At 44.5% G+C, this 11160-nt stretch overlaps 1 protein-coding gene across 6 annotated transcripts; it reads right to left on the bottom strand.

The window, feature by feature from the left end:
- Positions 1 to 122: 122 nt before the first annotated feature.
- On the bottom strand, positions 123 to 10867 carry LOC149308297 (tRNA-dihydrouridine(47) synthase [NAD(P)(+)]-like). Of its 6 annotated transcripts, none has more exons than XM_089535472.1 (13): positions 10778 to 10867; positions 7827 to 8022; positions 6533 to 6967; positions 6179 to 6220; positions 5348 to 5500; positions 4665 to 4757; positions 3901 to 3966; positions 3107 to 3217; positions 2825 to 2921; positions 2080 to 2155; positions 1269 to 1457; positions 857 to 985; positions 123 to 392 (listed from the first exon to the last, which is right to left on the bottom strand). In XM_089535472.1, the coding sequence occupies exons 2-13, from the start codon at positions 7827 to 7829 to the stop codon at positions 311 to 313; spliced, it is 1476 nt and encodes a 491-aa protein (XP_089391598.1). In that variant the 5' UTR covers positions 7830 to 8022; positions 10778 to 10867; the 3' UTR covers positions 123 to 310. The 6 variants fall into 6 exon arrangements, with proteins under 6 accessions (XP_089391598.1, XP_089391599.1, XP_089391596.1 ...); XM_089535473.1 differs by lacking the exon at positions 10778 to 10867 and adding an exon at positions 9758 to 9831; XM_089535470.1 differs by lacking the exon at positions 10778 to 10867 and adding an exon at positions 9599 to 9728.
- Between the last annotated feature and the right edge of the window lie 293 nt (positions 10868 to 11160).

Here is an 11160-nt window from a genome sequence, read left to right as displayed (position 1 = left end):
CTCTATATATATATATATATACACATGTATGTATATATGTTACATATACAATTAAATTGGCACATTTGTGCATAGTACAAATAGTTTTATGTCCATTTTTATATATACTATACACTGTGTCATTAAGAAAAAAAATCTTTATTTCTCTTTACAAAAAGCTCTTGCCCAACATAAGCAATTTAAAGACATTTAAACCTGGGACCCGGCACATATCCAAACACGTGACACAATTTTTTAGTGCTTGGAAATGAAGGATTCACAACATGTACATGGACGCCTCAAGTGGAGGCAGAATTAGGGTCTTGCTTCATTATGGCTGCCTGAAGTACGTATCGACATCGTGTGCTGGCTCGAAATGGTAATCGTCAGGAACCGTACCTAAAAACATCTCGCTGGAAGAAGAAAAAAGGCAAAAACATTAGTGTACAGATCTGATTCTTCTAGTTTCACGCATCTGCAACAACACTGAGCAAGTGACAGATCGTTTTTCTCTCCCTTTGCTATGTAAGGAGAGCCCTGGAAAGAACAAAAAATAACTTATAGTCTGGTGCCTTTTTAAAAAATTTATTATTATTTTTTATAAATTTTATTAGCTCAGCTCAACTTTATATATATATATATATATATTACAAAAACTATATACAAAACATATAGTCAACATACAAAGACTTACAAAACAAACAGAAACATACAAAACACTTAACATCCCTGCTAATGGTCCCTTTATTCGAGGCCCAAACCGGAAAGAAAAGGAAAAGCCCCACCTGTTCCAATATCGCTCTGCCCCAGACAAGGAATCTCCATGATTAGCGTAACAACATAGAAGGAATGGCTGAGACGCAGCGCCCCTTATTACCTGATCTTCACCCAGTCTTTGATCATTTCGCTTGACATTAAGTTTTCCAGGTAGTCTCCATACAAAACGCCAGGGTGTTGGTCACTCATTTTCGGAGGAAGGCGCTCAAGTAATCCAACTGGGATGTACCTGCCCAAAGGAAGCAAAAGAGAGAGAGGGGAAAAATGTATCATGGGGCTTTTTTGGCATGATTTGTTCAGAGGGAGGTTGCCTGCCTTCCTCTGAGGCTGAGAGAGTGGGCATGTGAATGCTGGCCTCTCACAGTCCTAGCCCAATGCTCAAACCACTCCTCCACTCTGGAGAGTTCAGATATCGAGGTTCTATTTAGCCAAAGCAAACTGGGGCCAGCCTTGGTTACTCTGTGGGGGAGCTTAGCAGGAGGCCCAAAAGAAGTCCAAAAGGATCTGCTAACCTGCAGAGAAACGGAAGCCAATTCAACAGGTAATGTCTTGTCTTCTCCACACCAATCTTGTCCGATCCCCAGTACTCCAGGCCAAAGTCCGTAAAGTCTTTGAGCATGTCCAGCCGTTCCCGTGCGGAGATGTCCCAGTGCCGCTGCTCTTTGATTTCGGTGAAGATCCAAGGCTTGATGAGAGCCGCCCTGTAGTCAGGAATAAGAATTCCAAAACACCATTTTGGAAATGGGCACATGCATGGTTCCGAAGGTTTCACATGCATGCCACTGCCTTTGTAGGCCTGCCCGAAAACGTAGATCTGCTGGAGGGTAGCTCCCTTGCATTCCACTAGCACAAGAGAGGTGTTTACACAGGACAGGGCCTTTCTCAAGGTGTGGCACCTCATCAGTGGACTGCCCTCTCCCTGAAGGTCCAACTAACAACAATGTTAAGAGCACCATCTGTGACAAGTTAAAAAAAATGATCGCCTGCCAAAATAAAAAAGGTCTTTGCTTGTTGGTGGGAGGAGGAAACAGAAAAAGCTAATTGGACTTCTTGCGAGAGTCCCACAGCCTAGAACAGGCTCTGTCTTCACCAAACATATATGTGATGACAGTAAGACCAAGAGGAAGTCCTTACCTGGAGAATCAGCAGGCATCTTAAAAAATTAAGAATACGTAATGTAGTATAACACAGAGCAGAGTCTGCCTGGAAGGGCCTAATTATGCAAAATAAACAGTGTTGTTCTCCACTGGGATACCTTTCCCCACCTACTCATTAAATGGTACTTTCTTTTTCAGTATCTGCAGAAGAAGCAGCAACACTTGCCTAGCAATTGCAATCCCTGAAACACCAGTCTCCATGGCTCGAGTGGCATCTTCGAAAGAGAAGATATCCCCATTTCCTGGGTCAGAAAAAAGGGAAGAAAGCAAGGATCAGCAGAAAATGCTAACATTTTCCGTTGTGAAAAGCTCATTCAAGCAGAATGAAACAGAATCATACTCTCTGCTTCCTCTCTAACAAACACCCCACACACTACTTGCAAGGCTATTCGTCCAATTTTCCTTTGGGACCTCAGCCTCCTCTACAGACAGGACCTCTTTCTTTTTAAATATATGTATTTAAAAAGTAAAATTTTAACCTAGGATAGATGAAACAGGCCAGAGCTATTGAGAATTCCTTGGCCTCCACTGGGAACTAGGATCAAAACAGACAAATCAAAGCTTAGGTGATGGAGACAGCAGGCAGATGTTAAGAGCAAAGCCGCAGAAAAACATATGCCCATAAAGCTGACAATCCACCAGAGTGGGAAAAGCAGCACAGGGAGAGCTTGGAGGACATCTCTGAGGCAGGAAGCTTCTGAATGGAGCCACCATTGGTGTGACCTCCAAGGGCCAGACACAGCTCCATCCTCCTGCCTTGGACTCAGTGGCTGGTGGCAGGCCTTCCCTCCATATTCCAACTGCCATTGCTATGGCCTCTGAGGGAAGAAGAGCAGCCAGGCACAGCTCCATCATGCCTTGGTCCAACCAATCGAGAGAAATGAAGAAAAAGTGATACAAAATCTACCTACCGAAAAGAGGCATTGGGGCAGCGACTTTTGCACATTCTCCTATGTATTCCCAGTTTGCCAAGTTTTGGTGCATCTCCTCTCTTGACCGGCCATGGAGCTAAGAGGGCCAGAGGACTGGAATTATTCTCATACAGTACATCCGTACAAGAACCTACACTTGAATGTCCAGGCTTTGACTCAACAGGCTATACGGTATTACAGTTGACGCAGATTTAACAGCACTTAACAAGAATCTCTTCACCCAAAGGTAGCTCAAGGAAGGAGACAGGATGGCTACTGTACCGTGACCATAGAGGCTCCCCAGTCCCGGAGTTTGGGAATCAAGGTGTGAGCTATCCGGCATTTCTTCGCAATACCAGTCCTGATCTTCGCTGTCACAGGAACACTCAAAACCTGGCAACAAAAGAGGAAAATGATGCAGCGTGAAGCGTGAGGCAGGAACCAGTTCGCTGCTTCAAGAAAGACTTGAGTCTGTTTTCTCCCCACCTCACAAACTTCTCAAAGAGCTGAGGAATAAAAATGAGCCCCATTTTCAGGGATCCCTGGCTTTTAGTGAAAGGAGAAGGAAAGGGTCAATACCGTGCACCATCCCTATGGCTCTTGCCTCAGCCTTGTCCTTTTTCATATTTATTTTATTTCTTAAAATATTTCTGTACCACCCGCTAGGTAAAGATCTGACCATGCTGGCTCTGTCTAAGAACGTCTTTCCAAGAGCCCTGGTGGTGCAGTGTTTAAATGCAAATACTGCAGCCACAATGTTGTGAGTTTGATCCCTGGGCTCAAAGGTTGACTCAGCCTTCCATCCTTTTGTAGGTTTCATAAATAACTGTTTTCATGTGGTAATGAATTAATGAATGTAGGCACCCAGCAAGCCTCCAAGGGGAAAGTGTTCCCTGTCTGGGGTGCCACAGCAGAGAAGGGTCTGCTCCCTCCTCTTCTGACAGCTATTGCCCTTCTGACAGCTATTGCCCTATTTCCACAGAGGCGGAAATAAGTGCAGGCAACGTAAAGGCTGATAGAATGTGCAAATTAGATTAAGATAGTTTCTGCCAGTATGCGAACTCATCCTAACTTACGTAGTCCATGCCGCGGACGATCTGTTCAAACTCGACAAGATGGTTCATTAAGACACAGCCTCCCCGCTGAAAAACAAAAATGACACAGCTGATACATGCTTTGAAAGAACATGAGTGCTTTCTCACTGTAGCATGGGAGAGCAATTCTAACAGAAGCCCGAGGGCAACAGCCACTGGAAAAATTGCGTGAGGAGTCTACCGTGGCAAAACTGAACACAATGAGGTTTAATTCCAATTGAGGGGTAGTCTGACTGCATGCCAACTAGGGTTTTGGTGATCCTACATACACCTTAAAACTAGCCCCAGGCCAATGTGATTCCATGCAAAACAAAAACTGAGGTTTACAAAGTGGTGGGTTTGTTTTTATATTCAGAAAATGAAGGGGCTTAATTTTGATTTATGGTTGTTTCACTGACTTTAAAACACAGAGACAAGAGCTGGAGTACCCCAAAACAAGTTGACAGGAAGAATACTTGGGAACATGGCAGAGGAAGAAAGGAGATATGGTTTTGTTTGATCTTCTGCCCGAACTATACTACTGACTTTCAGTTTTCATTAGAATTTCAGAGCACAGGGAGGGTGGTCGCATTTTCTAATATGCCCTTTCACCTTCACTGAGCCTTTCGCATGTCAGGTGTCTACAAAAAATTACCTTCCCATTGTTTCATAGGTCATAACAGCCTTATCAGCACATGCTGGTGTCCAGTAGTAAAAAATCAATTTTGCTAGATTAAAACTGTATCAGGAGTAATTAGGGTACTTACATACTCAGCGTTAATGTCCACAAAATCCACTTGGGCCGTCTCATTGAGCAGCTCTGCATATTTGACCATTTGTTTGGGAGTTGTTCCTTGCAGCTGCAGAGTAGGAAGATGACACTGAAAAGAGGCCTCAATGGCAAACTCACAAAGACACATCATGCACACCTGGAGGTGTCACAAGGAACAAAGACAAGCCTAAGAAGTCTGCTTTTCCTACTTTTCTGCCCATTCAGGCAACCCACTTACCTCCCAGGTTGACGAGTTGCTCAAAAACTCTGGATTGGCTGATCAGACCCCCAAAAAGGAATGGGGTTGTATGTTCTATTGACAGGGGTTTAGCAAGCAAATCAAAGGAAGTCACAGTCCCACTCTGTTCTGCTTCAGTCAGACTTCACCTGGAATCCTGCATCCAGATTATGAAGGATATTGACAAACCAAGAATAATATCGAGAATCAGACCTCTAAGAGGAGGATGACACAAGATCTCTTGCATTATTGTGTCCTCTTCTGTGGGAAAACATGTACAAATATCCCTGAAGTTCCCTCAAATGCCACTGTCTTCTTCTGCAGTCCCTCTCAAAATGGCAACAGGAAGTCACTTCCTGTCACCATTCTGAGAGGGACTGCAGAGGGGAAAAAATGGTATCAGGGCTTAGCTGTGGGATGAGCATGGCTGCTTGAGCTACCTGGATGCCAAAGAGATCCTCTGTTTCATGGCGGTGGAGAGACGACGTGATACCTGGCAGCTCATTCTGGGACAATGCACAAGTCAACATCTCTCCACAGGTGATGTCCGCTCCGAACCGCTTGCATATCCTCCGGAAGGGGACGGAGCCACACTGAAATCCAAGAAAGGGACAAGATCAGGTGTGGTACGTGACTTGAGTGGATTCCACCACCAGAGTAAATGGGAAAAGGTGGTACAGGTTGAGTCTTTCTTATCTGGAATTCCTATTGCTCTGGCCTCTGAGGGGGAGAAGAGCAGCCAGACAAAGCTTCATCATGCCTTGGTCTCTGCAGCTGGTGAGACTCCTTCCCTCCATGTTCTAATGGCCATTTCTATGGCCTCTGAGGGAGAGAAGAACAGCAAGGCACAGCATAATCGTGCAATGGTCCCTGTAGCTAGTGACAGGCCCTCCTTCCATATTCCAACTGCCATAGGGAAAGAACAATAATCCAGGTGACTGGCTTTGCTCCCCTTTTAGTTTTTAAGAAAGATTTTCAACACTTGTCCAATGCTCCCCCCCCCCACCCTTTATTCCCCAATGGCCCTGTTCAGGTTTCTTTCAGCACTCACACTTGCAATTGGGAGCAAGCTGAATCCCAACTGGCATTCTGAGTGACAAGGGCAACTATCCTTCCAAACCTCTGCTGCTCTCTCCCTCCATCACTCTGGTTTCCCAACCTACCTTCCATGAACAGCTGGATTCCAATTCTGATATCTATTATATTTATTTATAAATATATTTATTTATAATTTATAAAATTCCCTTAGAGCAAGTAGAACACTGACTTACATTGGATAATGATGACAAATAAAGCTTGCCCTGGAAATCCAGCTGTGAAAGACAAGGAGACAAAAGACAGAAAAGAAGAAAGGGTGGAATGAGGCATTGGAAGCAAATTCAACTTGGTGTCCCTAAAGTAAAACAACATTTTTTGAAACAAGAGTTAAGGGGAGAGTAATTTCTTGGTTCTTAAATTCCAGAAAGAAACAGCTTTCTGACCCAAGGGATGAAGGTTCATTGTGGCACTTCTGTGTCTCCTCTGTGCCTGGGATCAGGTCCCAGACAGAGGAGAAAGTGGTTGGTTGAGAAACAAGCTCTCCAACTTAAGATAAAATGACCTGCTCTGTTTCCCAGTCCATGTACCTTTCTTTTCTCACACGGCCTCAGCCTTATGAGGTCCTCGTCTGTCAGGACACCAACTGTTTTGAGAGTTGTGGTCCCAGTTGTTTTGGCAGTGGCAGCCTTCATTGCCTTACTGGCCTTCTTGAGGCAGAAAAGGTAGTCACTGGACTTTCTAAAGAAAAAATTCTTCAACATCAAGGAGCCGGATCCCTTATTCACCAGCATATTCCTCACTGTTGACTTCCCCTTCCACTCTTCCCATAGCTCTTTGTTGACCACGTTCTGGTAGCCTTCTCCTAAGTGGGCTCCGGCAAACCGACAAGTAACCCAATACCGGCACTTGCCGAACCGCGAGAAGAGGATGCAGCTGTCTCCGAGGTCCGGAGGCTTTGTGGCCATGTAACTCTCAATGTCACGTGGGAAACCTCCCTCTGGGCCTGGCATACACTCTTCTCCCTTCAACATGAGAAAAATTTGGTATGAAAAGATGGTGGTGTTATGAAGGCTCATCCTTCCGTCTCACCGCTACTATCAAATGTGAAGATCTCCCCATCCCACTGCAATAGAATCAAATGTGGAGAATGTCTAGATGCCGTCATAGTTCCCTTTTGAGATTTTATTTGTCTAATCCTGCCACTGGACACTGCCACCCTTAAATAAGGGTTGCCATCACAGGCACTGTGGATCTGAGTTCAAGCATTCCAGTGACCCTTACCTACCTTTCCCTGAAGCACAAGGGTGTAATACAAAAAACCAGTTTATTGAACAGAAATGCAGCGTGTTGAAGCTTACTTATTTAATACATGTGGATGTGGGTGAATAAACTGAATATACTAAATTTTGCTTCCACAAAAAGGGGTTGGAAGCCGCACACCTCCCACGCCCTTTCCTCATTCTTTAGGGGGTTTTGTTGCATTGTTGACATAAGAATAATGCTTCATGTCTTTTTGAGTTTTGCTACTCTAGCTATTCTTTCGTAGCAGCTCTGGGACACCTTTCAGAAGGATCATCCCTCAGTATCCGTGGACTTGCCACCTGCGGATTCAAGCATCTATGGACAGCAAGACTGTGTTGTCCCAGTGGCAGCACATTAGGGACAGCCCTTGTTGTCCCATAGTGGCATATGTATACGGCTGTGCCACCATTAGATTCCCTTGTCCCCAATGGTGGTGCAGCTGCATGCACACTGCCACAGGACAATGGAGGCTGTCACTAATAGTGGTGTAGCCACGTACCATTGGGGACAACGCAGCTTTGAGCATCTGCAGTCCCCCAAAACAGATCCCCTGCAGATACTCTTCTGCACAAACTTTACCATGATTGTTCTGGAGCACAGGATATCCTCCTTCTGTACGATATTGAAGTTTTCTCCAAACCTAGCCTCGGTTCCTTGCTAATTTCCAGCAAGCTTCCTTTCGCGGCGACTTCTTCCGACTTTCACAGCTTGGCAGGAAGTTCACCCAGCTCGATGGGACTCAAATTGGACATATCCCATTGTTGGTCACTGTTTTCTGGTAGAAAGACAGAAGGTTGGGAGTTGGAGGAATGGCTCATATGAGGTACTGTAGCAGCCAAATCCATAATGTTACCAAAGTGGACACCCAGAACCACCTCCAAGCACTGCCAACTGGGTTTGCCAGTTCTTGGTAGAATCATAGAGTTGGAAGAGACCACAAGGGCCATCCAGTCCAACCCCCTGCCATGCAGGAAATCTCAATCAAAGCATCCCCAACAGATAGCCATCCAGCCTCTAAAGATGGGGATATCCACCACACTTCAAGGGAGTGTCTTCTATAGTCGAACAGTCCTTACTGTCAGGAAGGTCCTCCTAATGTTGTGGTGGAATCTCTTTTCCTGTTGCTTGCATCCATTGTTCTATGTCCTGTTCTCTGGAGCAACAGAAAATAAGCTTGCTCTGTCCTCAATGTGACACCCCTTTAAGTATTTAAACAGGGCTGTCATATCACCTCTTAACCTTCTCTTCTCCAGTCTAAACATCCCCAGCTTCCTAAGTCGTTCCTCATAGGGCATGGTTTCCAGACCCTTCACCATTTTAGTCGCCCTCCTTTGGACACATGGCTCCAGTTTCTCAATGTCCTTTTTGAATTGTGGTGCCCAGAACTGGACACAATATTCCAGATGGGGCCTGACCAGAGCAGAATAGAGTGGCACTATTTCTTCCCTTAATCTAGACCCTATGCTTTTATTGTTGCAGCCTAAAATTGCATTGGCCTGCTTACAAAAAAAAGAGAGAGCTTCTCTATTAAATTACAAGTTGGCATTACTTCTTTGAACTGTATGTCAGCCAAACGGAGCAGAGCCTGAACTGATACAAATACACCACAAGGTGCTAAGATAACATCAATGAATGCTTGTCTTTCATTTCTTTCTTCACTTCTTGACCATTTATGCTCATATTTGGCTATTTATTTCATTCATTTTCCATACACACACTCACAGTCCCCCCCCCCAAAAAAACTTTTCTCCTCCCAGATTTAGAATCCATTGAGCAAAACAAACCTTGTCAGTTGTGATTTTATTTGATACAGGTTAACAGACATGGTTTTAAAAGTAGGAGGTGGGATAGGGAACAATTTTGGGAAGGAGAAAAAGAAGGAATCCACATGTACTCTGCTTTGTTGTCTGGAAGGAAACCTACTGAAGGGCAGCCTGGCAGTAACTTAAAGCATAATTATGATTATTTGAACTACTTTTCAATTAACCCTTGGTTTAAAAAAAGTAACACAACTTGTTTTGCTTTTGCAGGTTGAGACTCCCTTATCTGAAAGGGGTTTTGGGTTTTGGGTCTATAGATATGGATTGTACTCCAAAATCCTAGTTTGGAAAAATGACTACAATCCTGACCTTCCCACCCCCTATATATATATATATATATATTCTTGGGGGATTCTGGGAGTTTTAGTACAAAAGTTACCAAGTTCTGTTCAGTTGAGATTGGCTCCTTGGACTACAACTCCCAGCATCCCCCAGGAAGCATGGCCACAGATGATGGGAGCTGTAGTCCAACCCAAAAAGTAACTTCCCTAGTTTTTAAAGCGCCTAGAGTGGGGTCTTCCCCATACTCACTGGACTACTTTGGGGATCCCTCCAGAAGCCTCCACTTCCGGGGGTAAAAGTCGCCTTCCTCCCCAACTTCCTTCCCCATTTCACCTTCTAAACTACAAGGACTACGATCATAGACAACATCCGCCTAGAGAGGCTCCGCTAAGCTTAAACCGGAAATACCTCTACCGCTTATTTACTCGCGGGGGGCATAGAGGTTCCAAGGCTAGAACGCCCCTTTCGCTTCCTCTCCCCCTTTATTTAGGTCACTCTAGCCATTTTTCTATGGTCTCTGAGGAGAGGCACGGCTTGGGAGAGGGGCGTGGCCTAGGTGGGCGTGGCTTAACCAACGGCTACTTTTTTAAAAAGAGGCGGGAAAGCCCACTTTTCTTTTTTATTTGGTCAGTTTTATCTTGAGTCCTGACAGGATTCAGGGCTAGTTTTGTGAGACCAATAATGAGGGAAGGAAGTGCAAAATAAGAATAAGAATAATAAAAGCCAGTTTATTTTAAAAAAATACTATTATCATTATTTATTTGTTTATTTGTAGGATTTCTATCCCGCCTTTCTCCCAAGGTGGGGTTCAAGGCGGTTTACCATACTTTTAAAAAGTGTTAAAACTAAAACATTCATATTAGCCACACACAGCCACTTATTGCAGTGTTTGGGAAGCAATTTGCTATCCTTGTACCAACCTCCCATCTGGAAAGCACCTTGCTCTGCTGGCTGTGGATGATGGGAGTTGCTACCCAGCACATTTAGGCTGCATACACACTGGATAAATAACTCCGTTTGGCACCGCTTTAACTCTTTCTGGCTCAAGGCTATGGAATTCTGGGAGTTGGAGTTTGTTGTGGGCCCAGAGCGGAGCGGAGCTCCGCTCTGGGCCCCACAACAAACTCCAACTCCCAGAATTCCATAGCAAAGAGTCAGACAAAGAGTTAAAGCGTTGTCAAACCTAATTATTTCTCCAGTGTGGATACAGACCAAGAAAACCCTGTCAGAGTTTGGCCTTCGGGTCGCCATAAATCGGAAATGGCTTGAAGGCATGCATCAGAGTAAATAATTTCTGCCAAGTGAACTTATGTCTCAGTGGTGACTAAAAATCCCCTTCCATTGCATTGTCTGTGGGACTAGCATTGGACTTCATTGCGTGAACGAAACCTGCGGCCACTGTATTTTCATGTTCAAAAAACCTCTCACAATTAGATGTTGTCGACAGAAGAGGGCGGCAGATGGCCTTGCGTCCATTTGCTTTATTTTTTTCTGGAAAACACAGTTACTTTCATGCATGGCTTTGGCTAATTATGTGGCCTTGGACAAGGGAAAAAGATGCATGAGGAGAAGTGATGAGGTGGGCCTCCATGTTCTCTTCCATCCCTGTTACATTCCTCTGAATGCCATTGCCACAGGAGGAGAAGAGGAATACAGCTGGCCCTCCGTATCCATGGATTATGTATCCACAGATTTTAGCATCCATGGCTTGAAGATACTCAAAAGAAATATGAATTCCAAATAGCAAACCTTGATATTGCCATTTTAGATAAGGGGAACCATTTTACTAGGCCATTATATTTAATGGGACA

The sequence above is a fragment of the Sceloporus occidentalis genome, unplaced genomic scaffold, assembly GCF_023333645.1.
Source record: "Sceloporus occidentalis isolate IW3139 unplaced genomic scaffold, rSceOcc1.0.p SCAF_8, whole genome shotgun sequence".
Taxonomy (NCBI): Eukaryota; Metazoa; Chordata; class Lepidosauria; order Squamata; family Phrynosomatidae; genus Sceloporus; species Sceloporus occidentalis.
Note: the sequence above shows the minus strand (reverse complement) of the source record. Positions and strands in the feature narration are given on the sequence as shown.